Below are 18,579 nucleotides of genomic sequence, written 5' to 3'. Positions count from 1 at the left end.
ACTGAACATAATTTTTAAAAGATTTATTTATTTATTTGAAAGGCAGAACTAGAGAGGAGAAATAGAGAAAAGATCTTGAGATTGATCTTCTATCTATTGGTTCACTCCCAAATGGCCATTATGGTTAGGGCTGGGCTGGGCTGGGCCAGGCCAAAGCAGGAGCTTCTTCCAGGTATCCCACTTGGGTGCAGGGCCTTAAGCACTTGGAACAGCTGGGACATGAACCAGCACCCATATGGGATGCCAATACTACAGGTGGAGGCTTAACCCTCTCTGCCACAGTGTTGGCCCTGAACATTTTCTCCAAATTATATCGCTTTACATGCCTACCAATAATGTATAATAATTCCAGTTCTTTCTCATCCTTGCCATCATTGAGGGTTGCCACTCTCTAGTTTTAGCCATTTTGGTGACTGATGAACAATATGTTTTGGGGGTCTGGCATTGTGGTATAGCAGATAAAGCTGCCACCTGCAATGCTGGCATCTCATATGGCTGCTAGTTCTAGTCTTGGCTGCTCCACTTATTATTCAGCTCCCCGCTAGTGTGCCTAAGAAAGCAGTAGAAGATGGCCAGAGTCCTTGGGCCCCTGCACCCACATGGGAGACCCAAAAGAAGCTCCTAGCTTTGGCCTGGCCCACCCCAGCCCTAACCATTATGGCCATTTGGGGAGTGAACTGGTGGATGGAAGATGTCTCTGTTTCTGTGTGTGTATGTGTATGTCTGCCTTTCAAATAAAAAAAGTACTGCATTTTTTGAGCAGTTTTCTATTCATAGAAAAATTGAGAGGAAGGTACAGAAATTCCCCATGCACCACCTGTTTCCACAAGTGCATAGCCTCGCATATTAACAAATGCCCCCCCACCAGTGTGATAAATTTGTTATAATTGATGAACCTATATTGACACATCATTGTCACCTAAGGCCATAGATTACATTATGGTTGACATGTACTGTTATATATTTCATGGGTTTGGACAATTGTACAATGATATGTAGCCTCCATTATGTTATCACACGTATTTTCACTGCCCTGAAAATCCTCTGTGCTCAGCGTATTTGTCCTCCCCACCCCCACCAACCTTTGGCAATCACTGATCTTTTTATTATCTTCATAGTTTTGACTTTTTCCAGAATGCTGCATACTTGTACACACAGTTGTATAGACAGTATTTAGCCTTTCCAGATTGACTTCTTTTGCTTAGTAGTGTGCATTTAAGATTCCTTCATGTATTTTTATACCTCAATAGTTAATTTCTTTTGAGAGCTGAAAATTAATCCATTGTCTGGGTGTATCACAATTTGCATATTCGTTCACCTACAGAACATCTTGGTTGCTTCTTTTTTTAAAAAAGGTTTATTTGTTTGAGAGGTAGAGTTACAGTGAGAGGGAGAGACAGAGGGAAAGGTCTTCTGTCCACTGGTTCACTCCCCAAATGGCCACAATGGCCAGAGCTGGGCCGATCTGAAGCCAGAATCCAGGAGCTTCTTCCGGTCTCCCACATGCATGCAGGGGCCCAAGGACTTGTGCCATCTTCTACTGCTTTCTCTGGCCATGGCAGAGAGCTGGATTGGAAGAGGAGCAGCCAGGACTAGAACCAGCACCCATATGGGATGCTGGTGCCGCAGGCGGAGGGAGGATTAACCTGCACCACAGCGCTGGCCCCAGTTGCTTCTTAATTTGAACAATTATGAATAGAGCTGCTCTAAATATGTATGTGCAAATTTTTGTTTAGTTTTTTAAGAAATAGTCAAACTTTCTTCTAAGATGGATGTACCATTCCGTATTCTCACTAGCAGCAAATGAGAATTCTTCTTGCTCCACATTCATACCAGTACTTGGTGTTGTCAGTGTTCTGGATTTTGGCCGTTCTAGTAGGTGTGGAATGGCACCTCAATATTTGGATTTAGATTTTTCATATACATATTTGCCACCTATATTTCGGTGAGATGTCTTCATGGTCTTTGGCCCATTTCTTTTTTTTTTTTAATACATCAGAAAGTGTCTTTTTTTTTATTTGACAGGCAGAGTTAGAGAAAAAGAAAAGAGAGAAAGGTCTTCCCTCCGTTGGCTCACTCCCTAAATGGCTGCAACGGCCGGAGTTGTGCTGATCCGAAGCCAGGAGCCAGGCGCTTATTCCTGGTCTCCTACACGGGTGCAGGAGCCCAAGCACCTGGGCCATCCTCCACTGCCTTCTAAGGCCACAGCAGAGAGCTGGACTGGAAGAGGAGCAGCCAGGACTAGAACCCGGCGCCCATATGGGATGCCGGCACCGCAGGCGGAGGATTAACCAAGTGAGCCACGGCGCCGGCCCCAGCCCATTTCTTTAAACAGGTTTTCTTATTGTTGAATTTTAAGAGTTCTTTGTGTATTTTGGGTAAAAATATTTATCAGAGATATCTTTTCTCCCAGTCTATGACTTGTCTTTTCATTCTGTTGACAGTGTCTTTTACAGAACGGACTTTTTTTATTTTAATTAAGTCTGCTTTATCAGTTACTTCTTTTATGCATTGTACTTATGGTGTTGTATCTAAAAAACCATCACCAAAGCCAAATCCATCTAGATTTTCTCCTCTCTGGTCTTCTAAGACTTTTATAGTTTTGTGTTTTACATTTAGATCTGTGATCCATTTTGAGTGAATTTTCGTGATGAGTGTAATTCTATGTTTAGATTGAGATTTTTCCATGTGGATATCCAGTTTGAGTATTTTTCACATCTGCTGATTGACTGTTTGCATATTTTTCTTTTTAAAAATACTATGTAAAAATCTTAATATACACTAAATTGATCTTCTGTTTATAAAGATAATTGAAAATTAATCTTGATGTGAAGGGGATGGGGAGAGGGAGTGGGAGAGGGGAGCGTTGTGGGTGGGAGGGAAGTTACGGGGAAGGGGGAAGCTGTTGTAATCCATAAGCTGTACTTTGGAAATTTATGCTCATTAAATAAAAAAATACTATGTAGGGCCAGCATTGTGGCACAGTAGCTTAAGCTGCCCCCTGCAATAATACTAGCACCCCAGATGAGCAGCATACCTTCTGAGTACCAGATCAAATCCTGTCTGCCCTGCTGCTGATCCTGTTCCCTGCTAATGCACCTGAGAAATCAGCAGAAAGTGCTCCAAATTCTTGGGCCCCTGGTACCTGCATGGGAGATCTGTAACTCTGCCCTTCAAATAAATAAATATTTTTAAAGATTGTGTTTTATAGGGAACATTTACATTTGAATGATTAAATTTGACCTGTAGTGGATGGAAGTAGGTTTTTTTTTTTAAGATTTATTTATTTGAAAGAAAAAGTTACACAGAGAGAGGAGAGGCAGAGAGATAAATCTTCCATCCACTGGTTCACTCCCCAATTGGCCGCAAAGGCCAGAACTGCACCAGTCTGAAGCCAAGAGCCAGGAGCTTCTTCTGGGTCTCCCACGTGGGTGCAAGGGCCCAAGAGCTTGGGCCATCTTGTACTGCTTTCCCAGGCCATAGCAGAGAGCTGGATCAGAAGTAGAGCAGCCAGGGCTTGAACTGGTGCCCATATGGGATGCTGGCACTGCTGGCGGCAGCTTTACCCGCTATACCACAGCACTAGCCCCAATATTTTGTTGTTAAAAAGTGTTTTATTTATTTATTAAGATTTATTTATGTGAAAGAGTTATGGAGGAGGGGAAAGAGAGACAGAGAGAGAGAGAGAGAATCTTCCATCCACTGTTTCACTCGCCAAATGATCACAACAGCTGGGGTTGGGCCAAGCCGAAGCCAGGAGCCCGTAACTCCAACCAGGTCACCCATGTGGGTGGGAGAGCCCCAAGCATTCAGGCCATCTTCCATTGCTTTCCCAGGCACATGAGCAGGAAGCTGGATTGGAAGTAGAGTAGCTGACACTTGAACCAGTACCCTTTTGGGATGTCAGTGTGGTAGGCATTGGTCCAACTTGCCGTGCCACAATGCTGGTCCCTATATTTCTCTTTTTTAAGTGTTTATTTTAATGTACTCAAAAGGTAGAGTAACAAGAGATATTGATCTTCCATCTGCTGTTTCACTCCCCAAAATTCCTGCAACAGCTTGGACTGGGCCATGCCAAGGTCTGGAACCTGGGATTCCATCTGGGTCTCACTCATGGGTGGCAGGGGCCTAAGCACTTGAGCCATCTTTTGTTGCCTCCCAGGATACATTAGTATGAATTTGGGTTAGAGGTGAAGGAACTGAGACTTAAATCACCAAATCAAGCATCCAAAGCTGTAGCTTAACCCACTGCACCACAATGCCCGCCTCTGTACCACTTGTGTTATTGAGTTGTAAAAGTTCTTTATGTATTTTGGATACTAGTCTTTTTGTCAGATATGTTTTGTGAATATTCTGTGGTTTACTTGTTTGTTTGTTTCATGGTGTCTTGATGAGCAGAGGACCAATGCCTACCACACTGACATCCCAAAAGGGTACTGGTTCAAGTGTCAGCTACTCTACTTCCAATCCAGCTTCCTGCTCATGTGCCTGGGAAAGCAATGGAAGATGGCCTGAATGCTTGGGGCTCTCCCACCCACATGGGTGACCTGGTTGGAGTTACGGGCTCCTGGCTTCGGCTTGGCCCAACCCCAGCTGTTGTGATCATTTGGCGAGTGAAACAGTGGATGGAAGATTCTCTCTCTCTTTCTCTGTCTCATCTGATAAAGTCTGATTTGTCAATTTTTTATTGTTTTCTATAACCAAAGAAACCTTTGCCTACTCCAAAGTCCTGAAAATGTTCTCCTATATTTTCTTCTGAAAGCTTTATTTGTATTTAGGTTAGCCATCCATCTCAATTTTTTTTTAAGTGTATGTTCATCCACTTAAAAGACTTAGACAATCCTCCATCTTCTGGTTCATTCCCCGAATGCTCACAATAGCCAGATCTGGGCCCAGCCCTAGCCAGCATCCTGGAAGTCCATCCATGTCTCCGATGTAGGAGAAGGGCCCCAGGCACTGAAGCCATCATCTGTTGTCTACCAAGATCTATTAGCGAGAAGCTGGATTGGAAGCAGAGGTTCTGAGACTCAACTTGTCACTGTTTTATGTAAGACACAGGCATTCCAAATGACAGCTTAACCTGTTCTATGAGGCCTGCCCTCATCTTAAATTTTGGTTTATAGTATGATCTGGGACTTAAGATTGCTTTTTTTCCCTTATGGATATCCAGTATTCCAACAGTACCACTTGTGAAAAAGACTTTCTTTTCCCTATTGGATCAGTTTGGTGTTTCAATCAAAAATGAAATAACTGTTTTAAGTGCAGGTTTATTTCTGAGCTTTCTTTTGTTGCACTGATCTATTTTTTTCAAACCATGCGCCTCTCCACACTGTTTTTATAGTATGTTTTATACTATAACTTATAATACTTTTATAAATTTTGTAGTTGTCTTCTGGGAAGATTGCTTTGGGTATTCTAGGTTATTTGCAGTTCCATTTGATTGTTGCTTTTTACCAACCAAAAATTCTTCTGAGAATTTGGGGTTTCATTGAATCTATGGCCCAGTTTGGGGAGAATGCCATCTTAACAGTATTATCACTTAGAATCCACAAACATATTGTCATACTATATCTGTCCATTTATTAGAATCATCTTTGAATTCTCACCAGTTTATGTATGTGTGCATAATAATCTTCTGTATCTTTTGTTAAATATGTTTGGCTTTTTGGTACTATGTAAATAGAATATTTAAACTTCGATTTTTTAATTCTTATATGCTAGCATACAAAAATACTATTGATGTTTGCATGATAACCTTGACTGACTTATTAGAAATTTGTTATAGAGGATTTTTTAAAATATCCATCGCCTCCATCCTAGATTGTGCCTTTATCACCTCATCTCTGAACATTAAGAGTAACTTCTTGACCACTCTGATATCTGTACCACTCTGTGTCTCTTACCTTCAGAACTCTTCAGTGATTCTCTAGTTTGTATAAATTTCAACAAATTAAGGATGGCATTTATGACTTAGCATAATGTAATCTCCATTCTAACCTTTTCTCCTTCTATTCTTACATGAACTTTATGCACCTAGTTTTCTGCTCCTAAGCCTTTGCTGGCATGGTGATTACTCAAAATATTACCCATCTACTCATCCATCAAATTTCCTATTAACCTCCAAAAGGTATTCTGTACCCTTCAGTAGTCATTCCCTATTCTGTCTGGTCCTAGCAGTCACAACTCTGCTTTCTATTTCTATAGGTTTGCTTTTTCTAGACAATTCACATAAATGGAGTCATACAATATAAAGTGTTTTGAGGCTTATTTCTGTCACTTGGCAAAATGTTTTCTGGGTACATCCATGTCATAGCATGTATCAGAATTTCATTCTTTTTATGGCTAATATTCCATTATATGCATATACCACATTTCACTTATCAGTTGATTCATATGTGGGTTGTTTCTACCATTTAGCTTTTAGTAATACTGCTATGGATATTTGTATACAAGTTTTTGTGTTGATGAGTGTGTATATCAAGGAGTCTCATGACCTATCTTTTCATATTCCTCAGCTTGCACATTAGGGTTTTATACTAAACTCCCACATAATAGTTAAAATACAAGCTGATTGCTTTTAAATAACAGCAGAGAGGTGTTTTCTGAGAGCTTCTGTTAGTGGAATTCTGGTTATATATGAATAAAAATAAATGTGGGTCCCAAGTCAGTCAGTACAAATACATTCAGAGATGCAATTGGAATACTGAGACTGTTTCCTCTGTTCACCCATACATCTAGTTAATTTATGAAATATTTTTGTTAAGTCCAGTTAAGTTCAATCATTGCCTCTTTTCTTTCTTGTTCCAGCAGTAGTATGTTAACCATGGTAAAGAAAAGCAAGATGAATTATTTCATGTTGTATTAGTTGTCTCAGCAGGCATCACTAATAGCAGCCTTAGTAGAGCATTAATATGTACCATCTAATCGTTCCAGTAACTGAGGACCAAAATGATTGCTTATATATAAGTAGAGTTGTTTTAAAGTTGAATTGTAGTTGAGGCAAGTAAGAAAATGCCTTTACTCATTTTTTCCTAAATGTTAGCAGAATTGCATTCTTGTTGATTCTACCTAATGTTAAGAATAGAAATAAAATATGTAGTTAGTGATTAACTTTTATATCACAAAATGATCTTATCTATAATAATGGGTAAATGGTCATTTACTGTTAAGGTAGAATTGAGAGAGGAGTGTCATGGTGGAAGACTACATTGATACCTACCTTAATGCTCAAAGAGAAGAACTTCTAAATGATGGTTCTGATTGCCTATATCAGTCTAATCACTAATTTTTTTTTTAATTTTAGACACAAAAGTTTTGCAGTACTATTTCAATCTTGGATTGCAGGTAAGAGTCATGTTAAATTTGCTTTCATAAGCTCTAAACTCAAAATATAAAGTGTGTTGATAATCAGACTCTTGAACTTTAAAATCCAAGAATACTGTGAGGGGCCTAAAAATTTTTTTTCTGTCTTGTGAGATCTCTGAAGATATGCTATAGGTCAGTTTTCTACTTTAGCCTCCCAGTGCTTAAGTTTCTCTTACTAGAAGAGTAGAGACTAAACTCTGGCAGCATAACTTCAGCAAATATTAGATTAGCCTTCATATTTAGCATTACATACCAACTCTGTACTGTTTTTCTGTCTTTGAATAAACAGAATATTTACCTTGCCTACTTAAAATATTTTATGACTATTTCTGCATTTTGTGTGAGAACTAATCAGACTGTTAGCTACATTATTTTTAAAAGCACTCGTGTGTTCATAGATACTTGCCAAACACTGGTTTCATCACTCCTACAGATGGGTACTGAGATATGTCTTAATATTTCTTAAAGGTATTTCTGATTTAAGCTGAGAGTTCTTTTATTTTTCCTCCTGAAATAACACTTCTGATAATACAAGATAACTTATTTACTGAAAAGGAATGATGCATCTTAAGATTTGGCAGATGATAAGCTATTACAGTCTCCTGGAAAATGCTCATATTGTTTCATATTCCTTGACACTGATTTCCCAGAAACCTTCAACGTTCCAGAAAACCCTTCTCCAAATAGTACCTATAAATTCAGAGTAGTGGGCTGTTTTTTTTTGTTGTTGTTGATGTTGTTGTTTTTTGAGACTTTTGTGCTAATTGCACTTTCAAGAATTGATAAATTACTTGCCCCTTCAGTTATGTTTATTATAGTCACATGTGGAAACTTTGTTCTACAGGACTGAGGAATTTAAAATATTCTCCAGCTTTTTATATCACAAGAGTACTAGGAAATGCAAACTAGATATTTTAAAAAAAAATTTCAAGGGCAAAGAGAGAGAGCAAGCTCTCATCCACTGCTTCACTCCCCAAATGTCCACAATGGCAGGGGCTGGGCTAGGCCAAAGCTGGGAGTTGGAAACTCACTTGAGGTTACCTGCATGGATGCAGGGACCCAAGTGCTGAGCTGTAACTGTCACCACTGCTTCCCATGGTCTGCATTAGAAGAAAGCTGGGGTTAGGAGTTGGAGCTGGGTATCAAACCCAGGTATTTTGATGTTAGACACAGATGTCTTATCTGCCATGTAGAATTCCCACCCCAGAGTAGCTATTTTAATATTTTAACATAATAGAAGCAGTAGTGTCCACTGCAGTACATTTGGATTAAATAGAAATTCAAATCATCTGTATAACCAGTATACATTTTCATCATATTCCCTATAACGTTTTATTTTTATTTTTTCCAGTATATGGATTCCGCTGCATAATTTTGTAATGTCTTAAGAATATTTTTTCTTGAACTATTTGACAGCATGATTTTTCGCCTATATAGTATTCCATCAAAGATATATAATAATTAATTCATCCAATTCTCTGTTGTTGAATACTTAGGTTCAGTGTTTTTTGCTTTTAATAATAATGCTACAAAATTTATCATTGTATACAGATGTTTATGTATATCTCTAATTTCCATAGGATGCTTTTCCAAAAGAATTCCTAGATCCAAATATGAAATAACAGATGCTGCAAGAGATGTTAAAATTCTAGTAGAGAACAAATTATCTGTCATTTCTTTTATGTCAAAGTCATTGCTACCATACCTGAAAATCATGACTCAATTGTTTTTTTCACTGAGAAATTCTATGGTATAATAGGAAACAGTAAATTTTTTTTTTGTTTTTTGTTGCCCTTTCTTGCTATCAAGTGCTATCATCAGAACTACTGGCACTCCATGGTCTATATGCCACATGTGCAGCAACTCCCTATAGAGAATTATCCAGTGTATCCTGAGCCACCTCCTCTGATAGGCCAGACTGTTACTCACACGTACAGTGAAGTAGGGAGAGCAGATGGCACACAGGCAGAAGCATCAACAAATGGTGAGTATGTAGTGAGATTGTCAGCAAGACAGACAATTGGATTTTATTGTATGTAATCTAGTAATACTTTCAGATGTTTTATTAGGTACATACACTAAGTCAGTGATTCTCAAAGCATCATATGTGGCCCCCTTTGCATCCCTGAGACTCTTTCAAGGGATTCATGAGGTCAAAAGTATTCACAGCAAGATTTTATCTGCCCCTTTAACTATGTTAGATATGCATTGAAGGTATAAAAATCAGTAATGGGTAAAACTGCTGGCACCTAAACACAAATCAAGGCATTGGCACCAAACAAAAATTCCATTTTTATTTCTTCTCCAGTTTCATCAAAAATGTTGTTTTTAATTAATATCTTTGACTAATTTTATTTCATATACTTTGTGATAGAATAGAAGCTATTCATAAAACATATCTGCATATTGAGTGAAGTACAATGATTAACTTAAGAAAAAGTTCTTGTGCTATTGAGTTACAAATTTTGCCAGCTGACTTCTTTCATGGAACACTCTTACTTGAAAAAATAATAGATTGATTATTCTGACTTGGTTGATCTCGCCATCATTTTCTCAAATGAACAAAGTGACCCTATTATTTCTGGAAAAGCAACTAGTAGCATTTATTGTCAAAGAAAACTCCAGTTTTCATGTAAAACTTAGGCTTTTGGAAAACTTCTATCTACTACCATGAGCTTGACAGCTTCCCAGGAATTAAAACTTTTTAACAAGATAGGTGGAGCAATGAAGCCAATTTCTTAAAATGTATAATGAAATGTGTTAACTTAGTGAGGTACAGTTTCCTAATTACCAAAGCATGATGTTACCCGTGCTTGGTTTTCTAAAGTATCTAACCAAAGTACAAGGTAAAACAGTGGATTCTAATGTAACATAATATGAAAAGTCCATATTGGTAATGACTTTTGAGAAACCACCACTTTGATAGTTTTGGTAAATAATGAGGTAATTTGAGGTAAATTTTTTCTAGAAATCACAGGATATCTAGAAGTCTTGTTATTTAAAAAATTCTCTTTTCCAGCTATGTCTCTGAGATCAGATTTCTTCTTATACTTCAACCAAAATGACATATAGTAGATTGAATACAGAAGCATCTGTGAGAGTCCAGCCATCTTCTATTAAGCCATACATTGGAAATTCATACAAATATAAAACAGTGACACTCTTCTCACTTTTTTTAATTTTGGAAAATTTTTTCATAAAATTTATATATATGTAGTTATTTTCACATTAATAAATAGTTTAGTTTTCTTATGTTAATTCTTACTATATTAAATATTGATATAAACCACATAAATAAAATTTATTTGAAGTTCTCAATTTTTTAAGAATGTAAAGTGATCCTGAGACTAAAATATTTGAGAACCACTGTGCCAGACAGTAAGGATGATTGCCATCTATGTGTTTACAGTATAATTTAGATGGGAAAGCATTTGGGAGGGTTTAGAGTAGGATCTTTGGACTGCTCTTCTTAGAAAGAATCAGTAGGAGGCAGAAGAAATGGTATGAACTAATCTAACTAAATCTGTTTTAAATTCTAACACTGCTACTTGATGTTTGTGATTTTGGTTAAGCTATTTAACTTTCCTAAACCTGATTTTCTGTAAACTGGGAAATAGCTGGCTTGCCAGTGTTGTTAGAAGAACTGATTGCAATCTATATATAAGTATGTTGTACCTGGTGCATATTTGAAATGTTAGTTTCCTTTCTCTACTCCCTTCCCTTTTTAAAGTATAGTAATGTTTTTGGAATGTTGTTAGCACTATATAATCTTGTTTCTAGTGAGCTGATATGATGTGGCCCATGGTAATAAAAAAATAAAGTGTCAAACTTCATTGCATTTTTGTACAATGTACCTTTTATAGAGCTCTTTTTAGTTGTAGTAGTAAACCATGAGGCAGTGGCAGTCTTGATTCAATGGAATGGGATAATCTAAATAATTAAAAATTCCTTTTTTTGTCTAATATGTATGGTCACTATAGCAAAGTTAGAACACCATCAATTTCTACTGTGTTTTTGATCATAGCCATTCCATCCGGGATGAGGTGATATATCATTGTGGTTTTGATTTGAATCCATTTTCCACAAACTTATATGTAATGTTTTATTTGAAAATTTTCATATTATCTTTTGGTTGTTTCCTTTTAGTCACTATTATTTATATGTAAAGTGCCCCTGCTGCAGTTGCCGTGATCTTTCTTACAGTTAGTGATATTATTATATTTCACCTGTAAGAACATCTGTTTATTTTGTATGGGATCTATTTCAGTGAATTTTTGTGTATAAAGTATACCATATGTATTCTGTATTTCAGATACTTTTCCAAATGCTGATCCTGCATCCATCCCTCATGGAGCAGTCTACTATCCAATGATGTCAGATCCCTATGGACAGCCACCTTTTTCAGGTTATGATGCCTGCTATCCTGTTGTGCCAGATTATACCTGTGTTGCCTCATGGCATCCAGTTGGTGCAGTCTATGGCAGTTCTTCTCAAATTCATGGTGCTATAAATCCTGGGCCAGCAGGCTATGTTGCTCCAACTTCCTCAGCTCCTCATTATTTACCTCAAAATATGTAAGATTCAACAGTATGAAGTATTCTTGCACTGCTATTTCTTGCTGTTTTGGTTTTTAGAAAGTCTTTTATGTTAGTGTTTAAATGGTTTAGGTGGGTAGAATGGTTACCATTGTATCTGTTTTCAAGAATATTTTATCTTTTGATTTAAAATACCACATTAAAGTAATATTTCTTTGAGTTGTGAATGAAGAAATTGAGTTGAATGTACAACTAGTCCCACATTTTATTCAACTGCTTTCCTATCAGCTGGCTTGTCAACTTTGAGTTAGCTGATGGTAACAATTGATAAAACGAATAAGTCATACAAACTGTTTCCTTAGTTCAGAGATCACACATATTAAAACATGCAAAATTGGAATAACTTGTGCTTTTTTCTAGAAAGCAAAACAATAAAACCAGAAGCCTTTGCCTCTGGGTGACTCAATATTAAATGAGAGTGTTCTTCAGATGTCTTAAGAGTTGTCTGAACTGAGCTGTATTCTGTGGTAATCAGCTTTGAAGGCACACGGTGCTCTGCTTTAGATTTATCCTATACTATTGTTTAAAACTGGATTTATGTAACTGTTTTACTGCACAGTATTGAATTGGTGTCCTTTGCACAGTTAGCAGTAAATAAAAACTAGCATTTAAAATTGCCAAAATGTGTGAGATTTTCTTCTATTTTACTTTTTCATGGCCACAAAGAGTGTACCAGACATTTGATTATTTCAGCATGTTTTTTCCCCTGGCATTTTGGTTGCAAAAGAATGTGAATTTATAGCATGAACTGGTGGGGGTAGTTGCGGGACCATTTGAAATGTCATTTAATCTCAGGTCACTGCAATGCATACTGCTGTATCTAGTTCTTTTCTCCTGAGAATGTTCCTTTTTAGGTTGTATTTCTGTTTTTCAGAAACATCTGTATAAACCCATTATGGAACATTAATCTAGACTTTCTTATTGTCCTATGCTTTGCAGTTTTTCATCTTGATGTTTTGTGTTTAGACTTATCTTGTATCTCTGAAGGCTTGTCTCTTTCTGCGAGACAGTTCATCAATCCATCTTTCCTTTTCCTTTTCATCTATCCAAACACCCCAAGGTGTTCTGTATTTTGATCAGTTCTCCTCTGAGGGGTAATTTGTCCTAAGTGCATTACTGTATTTCATCTGACAGCAGTTTAGAAAGTGTTCTTTGGTTGCCCCAAAACCTACTTTTTTTTTTAAAGTTTTATTTATTTGAAAGGCAGAGTCAAAGGGAGAGGGAGGGAAAGGAGACAGAGACTGATTGATTGAGATCCTTCATCCACTAGTTCACTCCCAAAATGGCTGTGATAGGCAGGGCTGGGCCTGGCCAAAACTAGGAGCCTGAAACTTTATATGGGTCTCCAGTGTGGGTGTCAAGTATCTAAGTGCTTGTGCCATTTTCTGCTGCTTTCCCAGGCATATTAGCAAGGAGCTGGATTGGAAGTAGAATAGCCGGACTTGAATTGGTACTCATGGGTTTCTGGCTTCACAGGCACTGGCTTAACAGTCTGTACCACGATGCCATCTCTAACCTATTTCTTTCTCTTTCTCTCTTTTGTAAAGGTTTATTTATTTATTTGAAAGAGTTACAGGTGGGGGAACGGAAGGAGGGGAAGAGAGAGAGAGAAAGAGAGAGCGAAATAGAGATCTTTCATCCTCTGGTTCACTTCCCCAGATGGCCACAACTGTCAGAACTGGGCCAGACTATAACCAGGAGCTTCTTCCAGGTTTCCCACATGGATAATGGGCCCAAGAACTTGGGCCATCTTCTGCTTTTCCTAGCCCATTAGCATACAGAGAAAATGCAGCCCCACAAAGGAAGGAAGCAGACCCCGGACACTAACCTTGAAAAGTGGTTGCTCCCAATTAACTAGCTAAGCAGCTGCCCAGTATTATCTTGTCAAGGGAGGGAAGATGTCCTAAGTTCTGCTATCTGTAACTCCAGTGATAAATCTGCCCTATAAATCCTCTCCAGGTATCTCTTTTGTAGCCATACAGAATCCACTGACCATTGAAAAGTGTGGCCTTAAGTCACATAGGATGCAGTTTAAACCCACTGCTGTACTGGCTAAGGTGTGATGCTGATGAACCTATAAATATGGTAAGAAACTTGGGATTGATGCTCAGTTTTCAGGAAATGATTCCGGTTGAGCCCACTCATGTTAATACACTGCTTTGGATCCTCCACTGTCTCTGGTGCCTGTTTGAAAGAAGGGAGTTTTCACATCCCAGGTTTCCATAACAAGCACAGAGAGCTGGATCGGAAATGGAGCAGCCAGGACTAAAATCAGCACCCATATGGGATGCTGGCGCCGCAGGTTGTAGTTTAGCCTACTACACCACAGCAGTGCCGCCCCCCCCCCCCCAAGCCTGTTTCTTTAAATGTTAGTTATGCTTTTGACTTGTTCTGTCCTTTAACCTGTTTCTACACCCCTGGCAATAGGAACCATTTGAGAAGTCAGAGGTACTTGAACAGTTGAAAGGACTGCAGTGGAACCCATTGCAAAGCAGTTGTTATCTTCAATGTACTATTTTCAAGGCGATTGATATTCCAAATAAGCCAGTGTACAAGTTAAAGGGTTCCATTCACAGAAGCCATTGGTTCAGCTGTTTTTGGATCCATCTTGAAAAGCCTTGCTCTAGGGGCAAGCATTGTAGCATAGCCAGTAAAGCCACTCCCGCATCCCATAGGGCGCCTGTTCCTGTCTCTGCTACTATGCTTCCTATCCAGCTCCCTGCTAAAGGCCTGGGGAAAGCAGCAGAATATGGTTCAAGTGCTTTGGCCCCGCATCCACGTGGTATAACCGATTGAAGATCCTGGCTTTGAGCTGTCTCAGCCCTGGCTGTTGCAGCAATTTGGAAAATGAACCAGCAGATGGACGGTATCTCTACCTCTCTCCCTATCTTCCTCTCTCTCCTTCTCCCTCCCTCCCTCTCTCTGTAAGTCTTTCAAATATTTTTTTTTTTAAAAAGAACCTCTGATCACTTAATTTGTGGATACATCAAGAATAAAAAAAAGCCTTGCCCTAGAACTTGACATCTGACAACTTTAGTAAAGAAAGATGGATGGCATCTCACTGATGTTTGCAACAACCTAACTCTGGATGTATTAGTGCTTTAACTTCTTGGATTCTTAAATTTGTGCAGACTACAAATCATGGCTTGTATAAGTGTTTATTTTAGTCAAGCTTATGACAGAGCAGTGCCCTACTCCCAAGTTTTTTAAATTTGCTAGCATTTCTGATATATGCATAAGTCCCAGCAAGTAATTCTAACTTCAACTGTCATTTGTTCACTAATTAGCTCCATAGGCTGCTTAACAAGGTTGCAGTCTATCTTAAGATTGTGAGTTTGGAATTTGGCTGGTCTTGAAACAAGCACATCTGCCTTCAGTTTCCAGTTGAAAACTTGTAGGTGTATGCCTTGTCCTGAATACCATTACCAATTAATTCAGTTTAATCAGATGATTGTTATTGTCGTAAAACCTGAATTCAACATGTGTACTAAATTGACCTAATTATCATCAGATGTAATCAGTTTTTATGGTCTGTTTAAGTCATAAATACAAGTCCCTTTGCTGATGTGTTCTACTCTTCTCTAAGAAATAAAAGAGTGAGCCTTGGCCCTCCTATTGGTGAAGACCAGGGAGGTAAGGGTGAGGATAATCTATACTGCTGCAAAAGTCTGCAGTGGTTCTTGGAGGCAGCTGCCAGATAAAAGGAAGTGGTTGTTGTGGTAATTAAAAAATTAAGACTTTACATTGAATCAGCCTGTAGCCAAAATGTAGTGGTAGATTCCTCTTTTACATGTTACATTTCTAGTTGCCCTTAATATTATCAACAATATTCTATCTTTTCTTTACTGTTAACCAAATTTCATCATTCAGAAATACCAGGGGAAGGAGATACAAAGGTAGCATGGTTTATTTGAGAACCTTTACCTCTACCCTGTTCCTGATATAAATCTGGTGCACTAAAGTTAGAAAGTTGGATCTCTTCCATACTGAGGAATAATAATTCATTTTTATTTTTATGTTGTATGTGCATTCTCAAAACTAATTGTGGCTGTCTGCCTTGATTAAGAGCAGATGCAAATATTGAGTCTTTTACTGTTGAAATCCAAGAGTTGTGAATTTAAAACATCTTTCATTTCCTTGGATCCTCTAATCAACGGATAACCTTTTAATTAGCTTTGGAAATAAAAGTATAAACAAGCAAATCATGGTGTTTTCATGTGAACACCAGACATTGAGAATTTAATTCAGACATGATAAATCTCCACCAAAAATGAACTAGTCCATTGGGGAAGGTAGGGCATGAACTTAATCTAGAGTTTTCTAAATCTGGGGCAATTTTAGGTCCTTTGATGTGAAATCTGGAGTATTTTAGTTTTCCATTCATAGCAGAACTAAGAATTCCTGACTGGCAAGCAAAAAATGACCTGTTTTTCCACATCCTATCTAGAATGTTAAATTTCAGGAAAGCAGTTTGATTTAGAACACTTGTCTTTTTTCCTACCTCAATTATCATAGGCAGTTTTATCTATAATACGTTTTAAGGACTTGTTGGGTACCTGTGGGGATATGTAACTTCAAGAAAGGATTGACCTGAGTGTAGGTAACTACCTACTAGGTGACTAAAACTGTTTTAAGGGTGATAATCTGCGGATATGAATTGTAGGTTGAAGATTAGCTGCCTGTTACTCTTTAATAACTGTTGAAGTTTGGGTTAGTTATGCTCTTCTCTACTTTGTGTTTGAAATTTTTCATAATTATTAAAGAAAAACTACATTGGTAATTGGCCATCTGGAGAGGAGATGTTTGCTTAGGACGTAAGAGTTCAGGTTTTAAAAACTGTTGACTTGGGACTGGCACTGTGGCATGTAGTTTAAGCTTCCACCTGCAGTACCAGCATCCCAGATGGGCACTGGTTTGTGACCCAGCTGCTCCTCTTCCAATCCCGCTCTCTGCTATGGCCTGGGAAAGCAGTAGAAAATGACCCAAGTGCTTGGGCCCCTGCACCCGCATGGGAGACCCAGAAGAAGCTCCTGGCTTCGGATCTGGCCCAGCTCTGGTGGTTGTGGACATTTGGGGAGTGGACCATCTTATGGAAGACCTTTCTATCTCTTCCTCTCTTTGTCTGTAACTCTACTTCTAAAATAATCTTTTTTAAAAAATTATTGACTTCAATCCAGAAAAGAATCTAATTTATTAGAGAGACTGTCACATAAGATCTGTAGATACGATGTGAAGACATCCATATGATAAGAAATGGCTCTTAACATTCTGCAATTCTCAAGAATAGTCAATAGCTACATGTAAAACTAATTTTTATTAACTGTATAACATTTGCTTGTAGTTTAATCTAATTGAGGTGAGTGAACCACTTCAGGTTTTACTATTTCAGTAACAGTTTTCCTAATAATTATCTCTGCCTTCAAGTTCACTTTTTTCTTTACATTTGGCTGCCAGAGGGGATTTTGGAAACCAGGAAATTTCCTCACTGGTGAACTGCTTTTTCTCCCTTTGGTGAGTGGCTTCTGTGACTGGCTAGACTAGGGGAATGGGAATGTTTCCATAATACTGAAGTTCAATTAAATGAATTCTTACAAATTCAGACCAGTGAATAAAAGTGTTAAGATCTTTTCCAGTCAAGGTTATTGGTTAATGTTACTAATGTATTAGTGTTATATGGGTGGTGAATCCCCCACATAATTAGGAAATTTTTCTTGCGAGACCTTATGACTTTTTCCAAACTCTGTATGTGTAAGTATGTAAGATATGGGTTTTTCAAATTGTTTGCAGAATTGTAGGAAAAATCTGCCCTACTAGTAGGATTCTAAAGTGTACTAGGCTTAAAGAAACTGTTTAATTTCATTGCTCTGGTATGTTAGCCACCTCAAAGTTAGAATTTTTACCTTAATAAAAAGCCAATTTATTTTCAGTTGCTCTGCTTGCCTTAGCAGTTGAACTTTGTTTTCTGCCTTTTAACTGTGCTTAGCTTAGCTTCAGCAACCTAAGTAGGTCTCCCCTTCCTAGTTGTTTTGAAGCATGGCATATGTTTGGCTTTTGTTAACCTAGTTCTTTCCCTTTACTGATTGCTTTTTCCAACATTTTATTATGAAAATGTTCTAAATATACAGAAAAATTGGATGAATATATATCCACGACCTAGATTTTATAATGAACATTTTACTCTACTTACTTTTTCACATATCCATCTCTAAATTCTTATTTTTGATGCATTTCAATGTAAATTGCAGACTTAAATACACTGCACCCCAAATATCTCAGAAAGAATATTGTTAACTAGAATTCTGTATTTCTTACAGATTCTTCTTTTGAGGTAAATTTTACATAGTGAAATGCAAGAAATCTTAAGTGATGCAGTCAGTTTTGATAAATCATAACTGACAAATCATAACTTGAATCCCATGTGCTGATCAAGATAGCATCATCCCTGAAAAATCCCTTCATGCCCCTTCCCAGTCAATCCTTACTTCTATCCCCATCCTTCAGGTAACAATTGTTCATTCTGGTTTTACCGCCATTAGAGATTGACTTTCTGTTATTCAAACTGTATGTAACTGAATCTAATTTTGTGCTCTTTTGTGTAAGGCTGATTTCAATATAATAT

The 18,579-nt window shown here is 37.9% G+C and overlaps 1 protein-coding gene across 19 annotated transcripts in view; it reads left to right on the top strand.

Annotated features, from left to right (window-relative positions):
- Positions 1-12,583, top strand: part of LOC100342997 (ALG13 UDP-N-acetylglucosaminyltransferase subunit) — a 96,277-nt gene extending 83,694 nt beyond the window's left edge. For 17 of the 19 annotated variants that reach the window (XR_016227951.1, XM_089324197.1, XM_089324198.1 and 14 more), the window contains 3 exons: positions 7,304-7,344; positions 9,175-9,349; positions 11,678-12,583. Coding sequence is in view for 18 of the 19 variants with exons in the window: in XM_089324197.1 (XP_089180323.1) it covers positions 7,304-7,344; positions 9,175-9,349; positions 11,678-11,943 (482 nt within the window). In the remaining variant the exon portion in view is untranslated. Of the gene's footprint in view, positions 1-2,025; positions 2,176-7,303; positions 7,345-9,174; positions 9,350-11,677 lie in introns of those variants that run through there. The other 2 variants (XM_089324201.1, XM_089324202.1) reach the window with 2 other exon arrangements.
- Positions 12,584-18,579: the final 5,996 nt, after the last annotated feature.

The sequence above is a fragment of the Oryctolagus cuniculus genome, chromosome X, assembly GCF_051225735.1.
Source record: "Oryctolagus cuniculus isolate XC-2025 breed Fujian yellow rabbit chromosome X, ASM5122573v1, whole genome shotgun sequence".
In the NCBI taxonomy this organism is placed as follows: Eukaryota; Metazoa; Chordata; class Mammalia; order Lagomorpha; family Leporidae; genus Oryctolagus; species Oryctolagus cuniculus.
Note: the sequence above shows the minus strand (reverse complement) of the source record. Positions and strands in the feature narration are given on the sequence as shown.